Genomic DNA, 20,824 nt, shown 5'->3' on the forward strand with positions numbered 1-20,824 from the left:
TGAGATGCAGGCTTGATTGGCCAGGACAGATCAGCGCGTGGCAGAGAAGCCACGATGGTGGAATTTGCTTGAAGTCAGCCTTCTGGAATGCGCCAGAAATCTGTCCTCTGTGGTGCCGGGGAACACAGTTCACAGGGAGGAGTCTCACCAGAGACAGTTTACTGCAAAACTGCCTCCAGGAGTTCCAGGGCAAGCTGCCGGGCGCCGCGGGCAGCCGTACCCCCAGGAGCCTGCCCGGCTGTGGGACCAGGGCCAGGCGGCAGACTCTCCCCCTGCGGTGTCTCCCCAGCACCCTCCACTGAGACGCTTCGCACCCTGCCAGTTCACCCTTCAGAAGGCTCAGATCTGTTTTCATGAAGCCTGCAAGAAGGGTGGACTCGGGGCTGAGGAGGCGATATGGTAATAGCCAGCACAGTGACTTAGAAGTATGAATGCTGATACCATCCTCAGTGAAACATTCCCAGTCATTTCAGTGGGATTCTTACCACTTCTGCTGTCTTTCTTCACTGAGAATTGAGTGAAAAATTTTTTCTTCACTTTTAATAAAAGTGTCACTCATATAGAGACACCTAGAGTGCACTGAGCAGAAGAGAAGTGCCTTTTGTGTAAAATTGTTAGTTCAGGAGAAACTGCAGAGGCAGGAACAGCAGATACGGAATATACGGGGGAAACAGAGTTGTCTAAATATCCTCTTTCTACCTTCAGATACGGTGTATATCCCATCAATTCCACCTACCTAAAGGCCTCGCAAGGCCTCATGTTGCACCAGAGTGAACTGGCTTCTTTCTGTTTGTGCAGAACTGTTATCCCAGGGTCATCCCTCACCATTCCCTTCCCTCCTTTCTTGTGTTGGATCATGTCTTTTTTGGTCCAAAATCTTCCTCTTTCTGGATGTTTTCTGGGGCAGTTTTCAGAAAGGACATTCTGAGAAGTGTTACAGGGGAGATCATTTGTTTTGAGACTTTGTATAGCTGAAAATATCTCTTCTGTCCTGATATTTGGGCAACATTTTGACCGGTTAAGCTACTCCACATTGCACACCCTTGAGTACATCACTCTTCTTCCACTGGAGCTGGGCAGCCTTCCTCAGCTGGGCAGGGGAGTTGTTACCTACGTGCAGCAAGGGTCTGGGAACTCGCCTGTTTCCTACGACTGTCCATCTGTTGTTCTGCACTTAGTTTATCCTTCACCCTCCTTCCATGGCTGCCTCATCCTACCAACTCCAGCCTTTGGGCGGGTTCTTAACTGTGTGTCTTCACTTCCCTCACTGCTAAATTAGGAGCATCTTTTAGACCTTGGGTAAAGGACCTGTTCTTAAACAAGACCCAGAAAGCATTGACTGTGAAAAACTATTCTTCAAGTGATTCATCACCTTAAGAAAAAAAAAGTATCAAGTCTTCCAAAGGTTTACCAAGAATTTACTAAAGGCCTGCACCTCACTATGAGGAGGGCAGTGAGCTCAATTAAAAATGAGACTTGAACTGAATGTGTATCTCATGAAAGAGGAGCGACATGTGACCACGGACCTGTGAAGCGATGTTCAGCACCTGGGTGGTGAGGGAAGACCGGTCACAACCACACCAGAGACCACACTTCACTCACCGGCTGGCAGGATTAGGAAGTGGGACAGAGACCAATGTCGTAGAGTTCGCAGGTCCACACAGTCCCCTTAACCATACCAGATGAGGCTGAAAACTACTTCAGCTACTGGGCAGAATAATGGAGTATTAGCTCATACTTTGGAAAAGAATTTAGCTTAATTCTGCTCCCAGGGGTACACCCAAGAGAAATTCTTTAGCATATTACAAAAGGAGACACACACAAGAGTACCTAGCAGTACTGCTCACAATACCCTGAACCTGGAGCTACAGCCCAGGGGCCCCTCAACAGGAAAGTGGCATGTTATACAGCCAAAAAGACCCAGACAAAGCTGCTGTGATAGGCGAATGACTCAGCAATATAACAGTAAATGAAAACAGCCCCAGAAGGTTACAGACAGCATGAAACACTTTTATAAAATCGAAAACTTTAAAAGGGAAACTTGAATACAGGATTTGGTTTAACAGTTACTTTAAGATGAGGAAGCATGGGAATGAACCAATGGGGAGGATAATTTGGTTAGAAGCAGGTTATTGTTGAGGTTTTGTTTTGGGTGGTGGATGTGTGGGGTCCTTGTTACATTATTGAAAATAACTGGATAATTAAATACAGGGAAAAATAAGCTTAAAGGGCGGGGTTCCCCAGGTGAAATAGAGACCCTTACTCCCATGCCCTTAGTGCTTTGGTTGTGTGCTTTGCTTGTTTTTTAAGAAGCACTGAACCATTGAACAAATACTTTGCAGTTGAAAGTCATAGAACATATGTTGCTCCAAAGTTAACAATCAAAATGTTCTAGATGGGATTCATATATCTATAAGTATCATATACTTTGTAGAGTATTTAGTGCATAAATATTTCTAGCTATTTCTGTTCTTTCATAGAAATTTTACATTTTTTTCCCTTTCTTAGGACAAAGTTAAACTATAATCCTCCAAAAGATGATGGATCAACCTATAAGATTGAACTTGAAGGGATATCGGTAATGGTTATGAGAGAGATCCTGGATTACATCTTCAGTGGGCAGGTATGCTGAGACCCAGAGGAAGGAGGGCTGAGTAGACCCTCAGGCTCAGGGTGAGGGTCTCCTCCATCCATGCTGTGGCCGAGCAGCCCCGTCCCCTCCATCTTCCGTCACCGCAGGCTTGACTTGCGTCTCCTGCCGCACGTGGCACCTGAGTGCCTTCTTCTGGGGTCTGCCCTTGAAAGAAAAGCAGGCTGATTTACCCAGATCCCAGGCTGTTTCTCCCATCCTGAGCGCCACCGTCCAGTCTGAGCCGTGTGCACGTGGGATCCCTCCTCACTGCCATCTTCTGGTGTCTAAACCTCCATTCCCCTCTTGCCCTGGACCCACACTCTCGGGGAACTCGGTCTGTCTCTATGGCATGGACCCAGGAACCTCTGTGGGCGGTGGGGATTATTCTCTAGAGGTAAAGACTTCAAGACTCAGGTGACGGGCACCTGCATTGTCTTCTGATGCCTCGGTCCTGTCCTGCCTCATTCTTTCCTGCTCACTCCCCTTTACTCTCTGTACCCTTACATTTCTGGGGATTTCATGAAACCCAAGGAAGGAAGTGGTCAGTGGCTAGGGATCCTTCCCTTTTCTTTGCCCTCCTCTGACCCCCCTCCCCCCCGCCCCGGTACCCCGCCATTCATGTGGTTTAAAGGGTCTCATGAAGACTCAGCGATCTGGGCTTGAATTAGGAGGATGCTGATGCGCTTTATGCCTGGTTCCTGGAGAGTGCGTTTTCTCTCTGCTCCTCTGAAGGGCGCGTGTCCTGCTCGCTCTCCTTCCTTCTCCTCAGTCTTCTTCTGACTTTTCTCCTGTAAAGTCTCTGTCTCCTGCATAAGTATTCTGAGTGCACTGCTTACTTTTCTCTCAACGTTTGTTCTGTTCAGAATCACACTTGGTGACTGTCATCCTCTTTGAAGCTTTCTAGTTCATTTCACGATGTTATCACTTTCTCTTTTCTCTAAGCACTGGGTGGCGAGTGTGTGAAAGTAAGGTTATGTGTGTGATTATTTAAAATAAATGCACTTGTTTATTTAAATGCACTTTGGGGACAGCCCTTAAAATACTGGCGATGCTCTGTAGCATCACAAAACCAGACATAGGACCCAACTCTTACCTAACATGTAAAATCAATTCAGCAACAGTTATGACAGGTTAGAATCCAGTTAGAGCATGTCCATGTTCAGGCTTGCATTTGAAACTTGAAACCTTACTTACTGTGGTACCAAACGTGTGCATCTCAAATCGTGGTAAAATGTTTCTTGCTGCACTTCACTGTGAGATCCCTCCTTCACGTTTCCTTGTGAAGGATAAGCACCCATTCCTTGGGAGACTCTGGACCGTTTGTGATCATGGCAGTATTTTAGGGGCCTGTATCTTTATGTTGCCTCACCATAGCATAGAAAAACTGTGAAGGGGGTGGAGGAAGACGCATCAATCAGGAAACTGAAGAAAATTAAGGAAAAGTAAATGTTTGCAATGGAACTTTGGGGGGATTTATTCCAGCAGGTAGCTTTGAGGCCAGATGGTATCTTTCGCACCGAGTGCGGTGTTTGGGGTCCAGAAGGCAGCCCCTCAGGCAGCGTGGCTCTCCCTCTCTTTAGCGGGGCCACATGATATCTTTTGTATACCATGTGGCAAAAGGAGGGACCCTAATTTATTTGGAGGAAAGATTTTCATTAGTTGAGGTGCTTGCATTTATAGAAATCCCTTTCCGTTTACCGTAGAATTGCAGAACTTGCCACTTCCTGATACGCATTTCAGTCATGTAAGGTTTTCCTCGGAGTTGAGCGTGAGCACCATGGACAGTTCACGCAGAAGGGCTGTTGGTGGTTCGTGTGGGTGAAGCGAGGCAAGGACTGGGAGAAGCTGACCAGCCACGCAGGGTCTTTGTCGTCCCCAGGTGCCCTGGGGCCCTCTGTCTGCTCTTGAAAGCAAAGTGGAGCCGTGTGAAATCTGCCAGTCCCCAGTCGTCTTTGACCTCCAGAAGTGGAGCTCCCGTGGTCTGGCCTGCTAGATTAGTGGTGTGGGCTCTAGATGTACCCCTCAGATGTAAACTGCCTGTGCTGGCCCTGCAGATCCGGCTGAGCGAGGACACCATCCAGGACGTGGTGCAGGCGGCCGACCTGCTGCTGCTGACGGACCTCAAGGCGCTGTGCTGTGCGTTCCTGGAGGGCTGCATCGCCGCCGAGAACTGCATCGGCATCCGGGACTTCGCACTGCACTACTGCCTGCACCACGTGCACTACCTGGCCACCGAGTACCTGGAGACCCACTTCCGGGACGTCAGCGGCTCCGAGGAGTTCCTCGAGCTGAGCCCCCAGAAGCTCAAGGAGGTGATCTCCCTCGAGAAGCTGAACGTCGGCAACGAGAGATACGTGTTTGAGGCGGTCATCCGCTGGATCGCGCACGACACAGAGTTAAGAAAGGTGCCTCAGCATGCTCTGACTCGGACGTTCCACCCGCTCGTTCTGTTTGTGTATTCTTCACCCCGGTGTTACATGTTTTGTCTTTCTCCTCCAATTTGACAAACTTGCAGAGTTGTGATCTAAACCGTGACCTGTAAAACATCTTCCCATAGGCTCTCTAAAGCGGTTGGTTTCTTTCTGATCCGTCTACCAGAGTGAGTGTAACTCATCATATAGCAATGAAAATATTAACACTTAAAAGTGACTTGACATCCTTCGCATGTTGTTTTTAATGAGAAATGTGTTAGAGGATATCAGGTTTGAGACCGTTAACACATTCAGGGAGGGTGCCTTAGCCTTTATATCACAGGGCTTTGAATCTCATGTGTATGTTCTAGAGGCTAGCTCCAAAATAAACATATAACATTTCGGAGAGGCTTTCAGAATGCATAATTGCGTTGTTAATTGTTCTTAGTAATCCTTGATTTACATGTTGATGATTAGCTTGTATTTTTAAATTCTGTAGGTCCATAAGCTGTGTCCAGTTGGAAACCACATTCCTAGTCTCTGCTCAGTTGCTATAGTCAGTGTTCTGTTTTCCACATGGGTGGGTGGGTAGCTAAGGAAAGAGGAAAGAAGAGTTTCCAACTTGCCATTACCACTGAACTAGCTTCTCTCTGACCCTCTTCTTGCCTTAAAGCCATGAGGATGTCAAAGGTGGAGTGGCTGCTGGGAAAGAAAAGGCGAAAGGCGGTTCTTCATCCTTTGGTTAATGCCAGCTTGACGCTGTAAGGACTGCGGGCCTTTATTGCTCAGGGTGTAGAAGAGTGTACCTTAAAAAGATGATTCCAAAGCCCAGAAAAACTGGTATCTTACATATGTAGAGTGCTATAGTCATTTGGTTCAAATTTAATGATTGAGCATGAAAGGCATACAATTCATATTATACATGTTAGGTCATTTTTAGTAGTTATTCCCAAGGAAATGATGACATAGTTGTCACGATTTTTGTTTTTGGAACTTGGGCTTTTTCAGATTTTTCTTACAATTTTAATGTTGGTACATTTTCATTATCTAGTTGACATATTGTATCAAGCCCTTCCGGTAACTAATATTTGTATAAATGGGATATAAGTCATAGCACACCCAAGTTAGTGAGGTAAAGCAAATCATAGTAGAGTTCTTGTAGGTTTTCCTGTTGCGGTGGGAATGCTGTAGGGTGTGATGGAAGCTTCTTGAGACTTTGCAGTGACCCAGCAGATATGAATCTGAAGTGATGATATTTTAAGTTAAACTTTTGTTTATCAAGGCCAGAGGAAGTAGAAAGGAAAGGGGCCGCCTCACACATTCAAGCAGCACTGGCCCTTACTCCTTGCCTGTTGATCATCTTACTTGTCAACAACTGTAGTTTTCTATAAGTCGAAAAATGTGCCTTCTTTTTTTTTGCCTTCTTTTATGTAAATGCATACTTTCCCTTTCTCCTCCCTGTGCTTCCACCCTGCTCTGCAGGTCCACATGAAGGATGTCATGTCAGCGCTGTGGGTTTCAGGGTTGGACTCGAGCTACTTAAGGGAGCAGATGCTCAACGAGCCCTTGGTCCGCGAGATCGTCAAGGAATGCAGCAACATCCCCCTTAGCCAGCCGCAGCAGGGGGAGGCCATGCTGGCCAGCTTCAAGCCCCGCGGCTACTCGGAGTGCATCGTGACCGTGGGTGGAGAGGAGAGAGTGTAAGTGTGGCCGTGAGCCGTGGTCTGAGTAAGGGAAGAGAGATTGCTGTGTGCACAAGAACTCAGACAGTTCTCAGTATCTAAAGCCTAAATAGCGATTGATTTTTGTTGTTGTTGTTAAATGTTTGAAACATTCTTGAGAGCAGTAAAACTCGTCGTGGTTATTCTAAGCAGAATATAAACATATTAACTGCTAACTGATCGTCTGCCTCCTCTTAGTTCGCGGAAGCCAACGGCAGCGATGCGATGTATGTGCCCCCTTTACGACCCCAATCGGCAGCTGTGGATCGAACTGGCCCCTCTGAGCATGCCGAGAATCAACCACGGGGTCCTGTCAGCAGGTACCGTGCCCTCATCTGCTTCACTTAAACACAAGATCAAGTGAGATGCAATTTTAGTGTTGTGCAGGATGACTCAGAACCTTTTAAAGATATTGCCCCTCTATGGGGACATGTTTAGCGTGGCTCTAGCTTTCAAGATTGTATTAAGAAGAGTGTCTTCTGACCAGTCCTTTCTGTTCCCAAGTCTTAAATAAGTACCTGTTTTTAAGACATCAGTAGCGGAACATTTTTATTGGATGACTTAATTGCTAGAAGAGCAGGACCGAGTGACTCTTAGCACCCACTGGCCGGATGATCACATCTGAGACACAGATTTCCTTGAGCCGTGCTAGTGCCCCAGCTTGGAGAGTCCAGCACTCTAGAGTCACAGCATGTAATACACATCCATGTAAGAGCAGGCATTTCATAGGAGACTTGAGAAAATATTACCTAAATTAGTTCTGGCTTAAAGTTACTTTACTATAGAAACTATGTTTTAATTAACCTTTGCAAGTTTGGAACGTTATTGGAAATTCTCACTACCTTGCTGACTTCATCCCACAGGTGCCATTTCACTTCGTTCTAACTGTTGTCAGCAGTCTTCCTGGAACTCTTCTTTCATAGTCTCTGTTTGCCCACTAACATTACGTTAACATTTTTAAGCTCTTCCACACTGTACTATATTGTAGATACGGCTAAAGCTGTGGAATAGAAATGAAATCGTAGGTTCCACAATTATTGATGTTTTCGTTATTAGTCAACCAAATGGAGTGGTGTAGGCAACAGAACGTGGATCTGATTTCTCTTTTCTTTTTCTCAGACTAACCTTCCTTAAATTTTCCTCCCATAATGTGTATAGTTGTGCATAATTTTCGCACATGCACACCTACCACAAAGGTCCCTGTATCACTAACTTTCAGGTTTCCTAGAGGGGTGGTTGTCTCAGAAACTTGAAACAGTGAGGAGAGGAGTTGTTTCCAGTCATGTTGACCAAAGTTGTGACATGACTGAGTAGTTCCTATGTGTCCAGCCTATTCCACGTTTCTTCTTTTCCTGTCTTCTTTCAAAAAAAACTTGATTGGCTTTTTTTGTCATTCAATTTTTTCCCTCTCTACCAGATTAGAAGTTATATTCTTCTCTGTCCCTTTGAAAGTTACATTAGCATCCTCAGCCTGTATTGTTAAAAAAGTCTAGAGTTAATCAGTGCATTTATATGCTATTTTTCATGTTCCACAGTTTTACAGTATCAAAATACATGGTTATTTACAAGTAAATGTTTACATGTATATGTGTTCTGTTAATCTATGTTATATACATACCTAGGTATGTATTCTACCTAGTAGAATACATAGGTAGTATTCATTTAGATTTATCCACATATTTACCAACTTCTTTGTTTTTTCCCTCTTACTCCTCAAACTTTCCATCTGGGATCATTTTCTTTCTCTCTGAAGTTCATCCTTCTGAATTTCCTTTAACATGGGTCTAATGATGGCGAACTCTAAGATCTGTCTAAAGATGTCATTATTTTGCCTTCATCCTTAAAGGATATGTTTGCTGGGTACAGAATTTTAGGTCAGCCTCTATGATTGTTCAGCACACTGAAGATATTTTTCTGCTGGCCTCTGTTATTCCTAGTTGTTAAGTCATTTGTCAGATATAAAACTCTGTCTTTTCTCTGGACTATATTTAAGGTGGTTTTTTTGTTTTGTTTTTTTTTTTTTGGTCTTTTTTCCCCTGTCATTTCAGTATTAGGTGAACATTTTATTTGAAATTTTACCATATTTGGGGATTGTTGGGCATCTTGACTCTGAAGGTTGACCTTTCATCAAATCTGGAAAATTTTTATTTATTGTGTCTTCAAATGTTGTCCTTGCTCATTCTCCTCTGTCCCTCTGCTTTTGGAAGTCAGATTAAACACGGCTAGACCTTTTACTCCACCCCCTGCCTCCTGCCTTCTTTTTGTTTTGTTTTCTTTGTGATGAATCTGCCATTAAATCCATCCATTGAATGTTTTATTCAATGTATTTAATCTTTTTTTTCCCTCTAGAATTTTCTTTTTTTCAAACCTGCTATGTCACTTCTACCATCCCTTCATATAGAATTATCTTTAAATAACATAGTGAGCATTTTTGTTTTGTCATCTCTCATTACTTTAACATTTGAAATTTGCAGTCTTTCTCTAGATTACTTCCTATTGTCTGTTTCTACTGCTTCATCTTCGTAGAGTCTAGTTCCTTTGTTTACCCGAGTATCTTTGGCTGGGTGCTGATCATTTTATTAAAAATTATTTGTAGGAAAACTTTAATGATTTAAAATCTTAGAATGTTAGATTCTAAAACTTAGATAAAGGTACTGTCTTCCATAGAAGTTTTGCATTTGTTTCTGCCAGTCGCCTAAAAACACTAATTTGTAATTACTGTAAATCAAATTCAAATTTTGAGATTTCTTAGATAAGCAAGGAGATTTAAACTTGGCTTCTCATTCTGGTTGGCCTGCGTCCTGAGGGTTAGAACTAAAGAGAGGCTTTCCTGCCAGAAACCACACTCTCTGTGGGCCTGGGATTTAGATGTCTATCTTCTTTATGCCCTCACAGCCATTAAGAGAAAGCTTGCGTTTTTCCCACATTGCTAATGCTCTCAGAGCAAAATGGTTTCCATGCATGGTAACCTCTCCAGCCTACATTTCCCTTCTGTTTTAGCATAGTGTCTCTTTGGCTGCTTCTCCTCTAAGAAACCTATTTTATTTTAAAATACGGGCTGGGGAACAGAACAGACAAACTGAGGTAACTTAGAGTCACTTGATGACTGGATGGGCTGGTGTCGGTTTTCCTTTTAAGCCACAGGGAAGTGGGAATCTACTCAGAGATTCTGAGTGAAGTGAAATGGTTGGAGTGACTGACAGATTAACTGTGTCATCAAGGATTGAGTGAAGTGTGACAAAGATCTCGAATCGCTTGTCATCAAAGAAGGTGTCTCCACATACTGTCTCTGCCTTCACAGCATTTGCATTTGCCTGGGGATGGGTATTGAAAACTTAAGCTTCAACTTCCTTGTGTGTCTCCTTTGGTTTTTTCAGAAGGGTTTTTGTTTGTATTTGGGGGCCAAGATGAAAACAAGCAGACCCTGAGCTCAGGAGAAAAGTACGACCCAGATGCAAATACGTGGACTGCACTGCCACCCATGAACGAGGTGAACAAAGCCTTGCTTTTTATTGTTTGGTGTTTCTTTTTACCCCCGTTAGCACTTTTGTTTGCTTCTGCCTTTGATGTAATGACAGAGACAGCGGCCCCGCCAAGACACCCTCCTGATGTGCTCGTTACCTCCACCCCGCCTCCTGGGGACACGCTTGCTTCAGCCCTTTGCCAGGTACCCGCGCGGCACGCTGCCCGCCGCCTCCTCAGCAAGGCCTCCCCACTGGCCCTCAGCTCCCCTTTCGCCTCCCTTGCTTTCTGTCTCTTCATACCACATCGGCCCTCCTCACACACTCAGTTCAGTCGCTCAGTCGTGTCCGACTCTTTGCGACCCCATGAATCGCAGCACGCCAGGCCTCCCTGTCCATCACCAACTCCCGGAGTTTACTCAAACTCATGCCCATCAAGTCGGTGATGCCATCCAGCCGTCTCATTCTCTGTCGTCCCCTTCTCCTCCTGCCCCCAATCCCTCCCAGCATCAGGGTCTTTTCCAATGAGTCAACTCTTCACATGAGGTGGCCAGAGTATTGGAGTTTCAGCTTCAGCATCAGTCCTTCCGGTGAACACCCAGGACTGATCTCCTTTAGGATGGACTGGTTGGATCTCCTTGCAGTCCAAGGGACTCTCAAGAGTCTTCTCCAACACCACAGTTCAAAAGCATCGATTTTTCAGTGCTCAGCTTTCCTCACAGTCCAACTCTCACATCCATACATGACCACTGGAAAAACCGTAGCCTTGACTAGATGGACCTTTGTTGGCAAAGTAATGTCTCTGCTTTTTAACATGCTATCTAGGTTGGTCATAATTTCCCTTCCAAGGAGTAAGCATCTTCTGATTTCATGGCTGCAATCACCATCTGCAGTGATTTTGGAGCCCCCCAAAATAAAGTCTGACACTGTTTCCACTGTCTCCCCATCTATTTCCCATGAAGTGATAGGACCAGATGCCATGATCTTAGCACTAGGCCTTTTTAAATTGTTCGCACAGACTTTTGGATGGCAGGGGCTTCTGTCTGAGTGGTCAGTGCTGTGAGTGGGTGAGTGTCAGACCGCGGGCAGCCTTCATGCAGGCCCATACCCCACCCCACCCCTCCCCAACAGGGCAAGCCTGTTGCTGGGGCTCTTACACATTTCACATGTCAGCTGAGAGCCACTACTGCCCACTGCTGAACAAGAATCATTGTATGGAATCAGGCAGTAATTGTTCTTTTTCTTGTCATGAGCTGATGAGCGAAAGGTAAGTATTTTGCCAGTGAATCCACCTCGTGTGAAATTCCCATGTTCCAGGAAATTCCTGGACTTGGGTTCTCTGTCTCTCGTGATAGAAAAGTGAGCTTCTGGGGAAAGCAGAACTGTTGGAGAGACATAGTTCTGAGTCTGGTATTTCTTTGTAGGAATGGAATAATACCTGTCATTTGTATTAAATTTATGATTATCAGCTTTCAATATGATAGTCGGCCTTTTGTCTACAAAACTCATTACTGTTTTTCAGGCAAGACATAATTTTGGAATTGTGGAGATAGATGGCATGCTATACGTTTTAGGAGGAGAAGATGGTGAAAAAGAGCTAATTTCAATGGAATGTTATGATATTTATTCTAAAACCTGGACAAAGCAACCTGATTTGACCATGGTTAGAAAGGTGAGAACTGTACCTTGTGATAACTAATTCACATACTGGATTTTAAAGTTACTATTTCCTCATTTCCCACGGATGCCTTGTAATGCAATTGATAGTGTTAAAGCATTAACATTACAGAAGTCTGTCTTTGTTGGTAGCTTCTTGCCTTCACTATTGCCAGTCACATACCAAGCTGGGGAGCTGTGTGAGAGAGTTCACGGGGGCAGTGGACTCTGGGCAGCGCTGCTGTGTCTGCGGCCCTCACCTGATAAATACTCCGTGATGGCACTAACCTAGGCGTAATCAGATCTCCCAAACCTGCTTTCTTAATCGTCATGATCGCTTGGGAGGAAACGTTAACCCATTGATCCAGAGGTAAAGAACTGCCATTGGTTTCTGAGAAGAATGAAAACAGAGGGCTCCCATTAGCTGTTCAGGGCCTGCATTTCTGTTGCCTGGTGGAGACGGGCGTTTCATCAGCAGGCCAGAGCCTTTCTAGCACCCTGGGTATTTCACAGCTTGGTACTGGGACTCACTGGTAACACGATCGCTCACTGTGTGTGCCCTTCCAGCTGACTTAATCTGGGGCAGGAGTTGAGTGACATCTTGCTCTGTGGACTCTGCATCTTGGACTCTTCAAAGAGTGGTGAAAGAAGAGAGCCTGGAAAGCTCCTTTAAAAGCAAGGCTTGGGTGCTTATCTCACTTAGTGGAGTAGGTTAGGTGGAGCTAATCCTTCCCTGAGGACGGTATGTGTATTACCCATGCTCTTCCCATTTTTGAAAACCTCTGTTGTAATATGGGAAGGCACCAGACTCCTACCGTCAGACCCTTTTCCAAACATCTCCCAGGGTTCCAGCCAAGCTGGTGTTGACTCAGCCAACTTTTAATGATAAATGTTGCCTCCCCCACTGTTGCTTCCTCCTTCCAGATTGGCTGCTATGCAGCTATGAAAAAGAAAATCTATGCCATGGGTGGAGGGTCCTATGGGAAACTCTTCGAGTCTGTGGAATGCTATGACCCCCGGACCCAGCAGTGGACCGCCATCTGTCCCCTGAAAGAGAGAAGGTGAGAGAACGGGGATGGGGAGCCCTGTTCGCCTGGCTTTCACGTCTCCCTTCTTTTGAACGGATCTTCTATTTGACTTGCCATTTGGTTCATATAACACTAAATGAATAATCCACTCCCTGAAAAAGGAAGACTCATGTATTTGTGAAACACTGAATGTCGCAGAGCTAAAACAAGCAAAAGAGGAATTAGGGAATCAAGTCCTGAGATATATTGATGAATCCAGTGCTTAGTATGTATGCATTATGTGGCCTTTCAGGTTTGGAGCGGTGGCCTGTGGAGTCGCCATGGAACTGTATGTATTTGGGGGAGTCAGAAGTCGCGAGGACATCCAGGGGGGCGAGATGGTAACTTGCAAGTCGGAGTTCTACCACGATGAGTTTAAAAGGTATTTATGAATGGTGTCGTGTGGCTTCTGCAGCTTTCTCTTTATGCTTTCAAAGGCATGTCTTAGCTTCATTTAGTTTTGCTTTCAAATTATTTCACTGAACTCATATATTTATATCTAATGCATAATGGATATTTATTTAGTGACTTCAGAAGTCTTGGTAACTCATAGGAAAGCCAGAGAAAAATGTTCCTGAAGTGTAGAGCAGACCTTGACACTTCTGATAGCTTTTAGGAGAAAGTTTAAACTCCTTAACTCATGGCCTTTTGTGATATGACCTGTGTGTATCCTTTCTGCTCCTGATCCACCCAGGGGCTTCACTTGAGTCCCACTAGGTGACGTTTTCCCTCCAAAACATGGTGTCACTGTCTTAGCCCTTTCATACTTCTCCTTTTGCCTGAAACTTCCCTTCTCACGTTTATCCAGTTAACTTGGCTTCTTCAGAACTCAGCTTAATGATCACCACCGAGAGAAGGCTTTCTCGTGTCTCCCAGTCTGAGTTAGGCTCCTCAGTCTGTGATCCCATGCCTGTCTTTTTCGGATTGTGACTGTGAGCTGAAGCTCCTTCAGGGCGGGTTCCAGCTCAGCTTTGGGTCCTAGCTTCTGGCCTCACACCTGGCCTGTATCAGACACTCAGTAAATGTAGTATCAGAGATTCTTAAATCATCTGACGGGCTGCCATACATGTGAGGTGGAGTGGGCAGCATCCGTCCAATCCCCCTCACTTCGCTTCTCCCACACGTTCTATTATAACCACTGAACAGCGTTTTTCTTGCAGTAATATGTTCAGATCCTACAGGGAAATTGCTGTGCTAAAGTTAATCTTGTGATAGCATTTCGATCGTGTTGCCAGAAGGGGGTGCCAGAATATAATGTTTAATTTCATATTATTTTAGCATAAACAGTGCACAGTTACCAAGATTTTAGAAATATGTATGTTCTCTATTAATGTATTTTAATTTTATGATGTTTGCATAGCCTATTTGTTTTTTTTCCCTTCAGTTACTGGGGGCAGACAATCTTATGAAAATCTACTAGACAAAGTGTGAGAGCAGTTTGAGAATGCTTGCTATTCTCAATGGTCGGGACAGGGGCAGAATTTCAAAGACTTTTCTACACCTCTCTTCCATATGTGTTACTATGAGGGCTGACTGTTCACAATACAAAGTAGTATATGAATTTCCTTTCCAAATGAACCTCAAAATAGTTGCCCCCCCCAGAAAAAAAAAAAGTTGCCCTAGTTCATTAACAAGCAGGGGTCAGTACATTTGGTTTCTGATAAAATATTGATATAAGCCTTTCTCATAATGACTGGATTACTGTTTGGATAATGTGAGCTAGAGAGCTGTATCTCACTTGCTGGAGTAATCAAGGTTGCTTATGGTTTTACCATTTTCTGTTCCTGTTTTGATTGTATAGGACTTGAAGCTGGCTGTGAAGTTTTCAGTCTGTCTTGATGTGCCATCATCATTAGAACCTTTAGATTTCTCTCAGATTGTCTCCTATTTATGGAGTATTAAGTAATAAGAGTATCGGGCTTCCCAGTTGGCTCAGATGGTAAAGTGTCTGCCTGCAATGCGGGAGACATGGGTTTGATCCCTGGATTGTGAAGATCCCCTGGAGAAGGAAATGGCAACCCACTCCAGTATTCTTGCCTGGAAAATTCCACGGATGGAGGAGCCTGGTAGGCTCCAGTCCATGGGGTCACAAAGAGTTGGACACTACTGAGCGAGTTCACTTTCACTTTTCACTTTGAATAAGAGTATTACTTGCTTTCATTCGTAATTGTTAAACATGACTGTTACTTTTTTATTGCTATTTAAAGTACTTCCCAATAAAATTCACTTATCTGTAGTTTGCTTATATTCAAGTTCTTCAGTGTTTGTTCACAAATAGAATGAAGAAAGCTTGATTTCTGTTGTCAATATACAGGACTCTTGTTTAGATAAAGCTAAACATAAACATGTAGCACTAAGTGCCATATATTACCTCATTTAACACATTTAATCTTCAAAACAGCCCTCTGAAATACAAGTACTCTTTTCATTCCTGTCTTGCATATGAGGAAATCAAAGCACAGAGAGGTTGAGTCATGTGCCCCAAAACACACAGGCAGCGTATGGCAGAGCTGGCATTTGAACTTGGGCATTCTGGCCTCAGAGACCACCAGTTCAGCTACCACACGGTAGTGCCTTAAAAACTTAGTCTTTCCCATGAAAACGTATAGAAGGGGGGAAACATCTATGAGTAGTTTCTCTCTTTATAGCTCAGATGTTCCCAAGTGTGTGGTATTTGCATACTTTGAAAGCTGCTGCCAAATGAGCAACCTGCCTTAGATTGAAGACCATTTATTGTTTTTAAGTAATCTCTTGTCTTTCCTGTCTTTGTTCTCTATTTTTAGGTTAAAAGTTTCCTGGAAAAATGCCACATCTTACTATTTTCTGTGTTTCTGACTAAAAGCAAAACTGTTTGAAGGAAAGCAAAATAAAATTTAAAAAATTGCCCTTATTTATACTGAGTCACAGTAACAACTTCATATCCAGAAAGACAAATGTATCTACTTCTGTTATTTGCATTCCTACTTCTGGTACTGTACTAAACTAGTACTGTCATCCTCCCAGTGGTCTATATTTCTTTAAAAGTTATGTTTGATTCTCTCTTACGCTTCACATCTCATGAGTTGCCAAATCTTATTTTTTTAAAACTCTGTAGTGGTTTTCACACATAGCCACCTTTATTTCTCTGCCACGACTCCAGCGAGTTCACTGTCATACGTGTGGTGTCCTTAGCCTTCTAACCAGTCTCTCTAATACATTTCACCTGCTTGTGCTTTTGAAAGACTAATCTGCCTTTGGTCATTTCACAGATGGAGATTCTTCCTAGTTACCCCTTGCTTACCAAGTAAAGACATTAGTATTTAGCCTCCTCCTCGGGGCCCTCCGTGATCTGAGGTTGAGAAGTGTTCGGCCGTTTCCACTCTCTTCTGGAGTGCGGCTCACTTCTTACGGCCATCCTGTGTCTTACTGCCTCTGTGCATTTAGTCAGCCCATGTGCCCTCCCCTTCTCGTTTTTAACATATAAATCATGTTAACTCTTCTCTGAAGTCAAGACCTGTCAGCTTCATCTTTTGATGAATGTATACTTGGATAGACATTTCTGACCACTGGCCACATCCCCATATGGTTCTCTGACCTGCAGGTCAGGGACCATTATGGGAGTAAGAGTTAAGTGGAAGTCACCGGAACGTTCCTCCCCTGCCAAGGTAGAGAATTGCATCCTGAGGAACGTGCAGACCTCAGTGCCACCATCAAAGACTAGCAAGTGCAAGGGTGATGCCCCATCACATCCCCACTTAATTCACTTAAAACAAGTAGAAGAGTCAGCTGCAGTTTGGAAAATAGCCGTCAGCTTTCCATAAACTTAAACAGGTGGTTAGGTGGTCACCGACCTAATGATTAACTAGCGGGAGGAGTTAACTGCTAACCTGTGAGAGGAGACTCTGATGAAAGCAGAAATAGCCAAGAAACAAGTGCAGTGGCAGCCTTTAGGACCAAGGGAAAGTGTCCCAGGAAGGAACAAACTAGGAAGTTTGCTCCCCACCCTGCAGGGCTGGGATTTACCTCTGTGGGGGAGGGGGTGCAGTGGCCCAGGATACAGCAGAGCCCTGGGACGCCGGGGCCAGAGCTGGTGCGCAGGAAGCTGCTTGCTGGCCAGCAGAGCACCTCCCCACAGGTGAGCTCCTCCGAGTCCCCTGCACACTGGAGACCCCAGAGCAGACCACCAATACCAGGGGAGAAGCCCTTTACTCCCCAAGCCTTGCAGTCCCTCTAGCGCCCTCTGTTGACAAAGTTTAGCATTGCACTTACCTTCTCAGAGAGCCTGCACATCAGTGTTCATTTTCTCCATTGTGTATTGTTTCATTGGTTTCTCTCCTCTTGTCTATCTTATTTTCTTCCTTTTAGTTACTCTGGGTTTATTTTGTTTTTCCTTTTCTACCTTCCTCAGGTCGCATGTTAGATTTTTAAAATTTCTCTGCCGCAGTCTCCTATCTTTCCATCATAAGCCTGTTTTCCTTTTTTGCTTACTGAGCGTCGTTGTGCTAGCTGTGTCCACATTCCTGCCTGGTAGATAATCCCATCATCTGAGTCATCAGAGTTGGCGTCTATTAATTGTTTAGTCCCCCGAGAAGGGGTTCTTATTTATCTGGCTCTTTTGTTGAGTACTTCTGGATTACGTCCGGGCTTTGTGAGCAGGACACTATTGAGGACCTGAGATCTCTTCTGGCACTCCAGAGAGGTGCTCCTAGCGTTTTGCAGGCAGTGGGCGTGCTCAGACTTGCTGAGCCTCAGGTGCAAGCATCCGTGGGTCCAGTGCCCATAAGACATGAGGTCAGCGAGCGCCCATTTTCACTTTACAGGGAGAGCTCTTAGATTTTTCCCTTTTTCTATTTACTAGAGGCAGCTCAGAGGCAGGGGCCAAGGTGTATTCCCAGTCCCACAAACTGCTTGATACCAATCAGCTTTCAGAAATTAGAGGAATCGGATCTTCGCTTTATAGCAGCTTGGCCTCTGAGTTCCGTGATCTTGGACAACATTCTGCTGCTACATTTCTTGGGATTCAAAATAGGGAATGTACCACTCTGTAATAGTCTGGAGAGAGAGTGCATTGGGAAAAACAAAGCACTGCTCGTAGTGAAATAATCTTCCGTGCTCCAGTAGTGAGTGGAGGCCTGGACAATGGTGATGCTAAAGGGCTTACATACATTTCCTCTAACTGAGGTCTCCTCTGACCTGGCTATGCCTTTAGCTATGAAAGGGAATTGATCAAATTTACTTAAGTGAACATTATTATATAGCAGAGTCTAGTTTGTGTTGTTTTAAAGCATAAAAAAACAAAAACCTTTTATTTGGGAATAATTTTAGACCTGTAGAAAAGTAGCAAAAATAGAGTTCCCTTAAGCCATTCACCCAGCTTCTCCTACTGTTAACATCTTACATGCTGTAGTATTCACTTTGGTACAATATTATTAAGTAAACTGCAGACTTTATTCAAATTTCACCAGTTCATCCACTAATATCTTTTACCCTTGAAGGTTATTGGATGGTTTTTTCTAGGATGTCTCTCCATCTGGGTCTGTCTGATGATGTCCCATGATGAGGCTGAGATTCTGTATTTGGGGTAGGGATCCCTCTAAGTGCTTCTGGGCCCTTCTCTGCCCGGTGGCAGAGGGAGAGACGCTTGGTCCCATTACTGGTGATGCTGATCTTGATGACTTGGTTAAGTGCCATCTGTGGGGTTGGTTTCCCCACTGTAAAGTCACTGCTGCTCCCTTTGTAATGCATGAATATCTTGGAAGAGATAATTTGAGAATATGCGAATATACTGTTTCTCCTTAAATTGTCACCACTAATTGAGCAACCTCGATGGACTGGCCTCACAGAAGTTAGAACCATGGTGTTTGCCTCCTGGTGATTTTTCTGCTTCCTTCATTCCTTCTCCCTTTGTTAGCTAGAATTCTGTAAAGAACACCTGTCCCTTTGCCCTATTTTTTTTAATGGATTGAGCCATTTATTTATATCAGTATGGACTCATGGATGTTTATTTTATTCTCTGAGTTACCCATCCAGGACTGTCATTCCCTGTGTGGCTCCAGTTGCTCCAGCTGTGGCCGTCAGGAGCTGCATGTCAGCTGTGTCCTTTTGACACACCTCATCCTTTTTGAAATGCTTCCTCCACAGCAGCACAAGATGGTCCAGGTTCATCATGTGTTTTCTGTCTCAGCTGTGGAATCAGCCACTTCTTCATGGAGCCCTAGCTCCTTTCCATGGTTATTAAATTGATTTTCAACAGAAGAGCCAAGGCAATTCAGCAGGGAAAGAAATGTCTTTTTAGCAAATGATGCTGGGAAAACTAGCTATCTCTATGCCTAGATATAAGGATAAAAAGGACTTGACTCTTATAAGGCACACCATATACCAATGGTAACTTGAAATGTATCATAATACCTAAATGTTAACACTGAAACAATAAAACTTTTGCAACTTTGAAATAGGCAAAGATTTTCTAGAAGGATATAGAAAGCATGAACTATAAAAAGGAAAAAAAATGATAAACTGGAATTCACCAAAATTAAAAAACTGCTGTTCTCAAAAACCCCCATTAAGATAATGAAAAGACATTCTACATGCTGGGGAAAAGGATCTGTGATGCACATATCCAACAAAGGACTTGTAACCGTAAAATAAAAAAGAATCTTAAAATTCAGTAAGACAGAAAACCCAGTTTGAAAAATGAACAGATCTTTGAGCAGACATTTCACCAAAGTAGATACACAAAGTGTCCAGTAAGCACACACAGAGATCCTCAGTATCATTAAAGTGAAAAAAGACCGACAGTACCAAGAGCTGGCAGAAATGCCCAGCAGCTGGAATTTTCACACGTTGCTCATTGACATGCAAAAGGACACAGCACCCTGGAAAACAGTGGGCATAGATATCAAAGGAAATATAACCGTATAAACAAGCAATTCCGTACCACAAGCCCACAAAAGAGCTTTGCCCTCTAATGTCCAAAATAGCTTCACTCACAATAGCCAGACACTGGAAAGTTAGTTAACCCCACAGTTGTGTCCAACTCTGCGATTCCATGAACTGCAGCCTGTCCCGCTCCTCTGTCCATGAAATTTTCCAGGCAAGAATACTGGAATGGGTTGCCATTTCCTTCTCCAGGGGATCTTCCCGACCAGGGGATCAAACCCAGGTCTCCCACATTGCAGGCAGACTCTTTAGCAGCTGAACCACAAGGGAAGGTTGACATTAGAGGCTGCCCAAGTGAACCTGAACAGGTCAATGGTTGACAAATTCTGCTACACCGTGTAGGGCTGCTGCTGCTGCTAAGTCGCTTCAGTCCTGTCCGACTGTGCGACCCCACAGACGACCGCCCACCAGGCTCCCCCATCCCTGAAATTCTCCAGGCAAGAACACTGGAGTGGGTTGCCATTTCCTTCTCCAATCCATGTAGGGCAGTCCTACTTAAAATAACAAGAAATGAGATAATAATGAAGCCACAGCATGGGTGAATCTCAGAAGCACTGTGCTGAGGGACAGAAGCACACCGGATAGTGCAGTCTCTGTGATTCAATACATGCCACCTTCCGGAACAGACACGACTCAGTCTTCAGTGACAGGAGGGAGATGAGCATTTCCCCAAGATAGGGGTGTGGGGGTCGTGCCTCCTCCTGTTGGCAGTGCCCCGAGCTTTGTCATCTCAGCTTGCCCTGATGTCATGGGTCACCCTCTTGGCCTCCTTCATCCTCTCCCTCTGTTTTCAGGTGGATCTATCTTAATGACCAGAATTTATGCATCCCAGCCAGTTCCTCTTTCGTGTATGGAGCCGTCCCCATAGGTGCCAGTATCTACGTCATCGGAGATCTCGATACGGGTCAGCATGTTAAGAGTGATCTCATGGGAGCCCTTTCCCGGAGGTGGGGGTGGG

The 20,824-nt window shown here is 44.5% G+C and overlaps 1 protein-coding gene across 1 annotated transcript in view; it reads left to right on the forward strand.

Moving 5' to 3' along the window:
• GAN (gigaxonin) overlaps positions 1–20,824 on the forward strand; it is a 57,350-nt gene that overhangs the window by 23,375 nt on the left and 13,151 nt on the right. Inside the window, exons 2-10 of the mRNA XM_065925088.1 lie at positions 2,509–2,623; positions 4,687–5,037; positions 6,526–6,743; positions 6,963–7,084; positions 10,142–10,254; positions 11,748–11,897; positions 12,806–12,942; positions 13,202–13,330; positions 20,661–20,770. Coding sequence (XP_065781160.1) covers positions 2,509–2,623; positions 4,687–5,037; positions 6,526–6,743; positions 6,963–7,084; positions 10,142–10,254; positions 11,748–11,897; positions 12,806–12,942; positions 13,202–13,330; positions 20,661–20,770 — 1,445 coding nt within the window. The remainder of the gene's footprint in view (positions 1–2,508; positions 2,624–4,686; positions 5,038–6,525; positions 6,744–6,962; positions 7,085–10,141; positions 10,255–11,747; positions 11,898–12,805; positions 12,943–13,201; positions 13,331–20,660; positions 20,771–20,824) is intronic.

This window comes from Muntiacus reevesi, chromosome 2 (assembly GCF_963930625.1).
Source record: "Muntiacus reevesi chromosome 2, mMunRee1.1, whole genome shotgun sequence".
NCBI classification, from domain to species: Eukaryota; Metazoa; Chordata; class Mammalia; order Artiodactyla; family Cervidae; genus Muntiacus; species Muntiacus reevesi.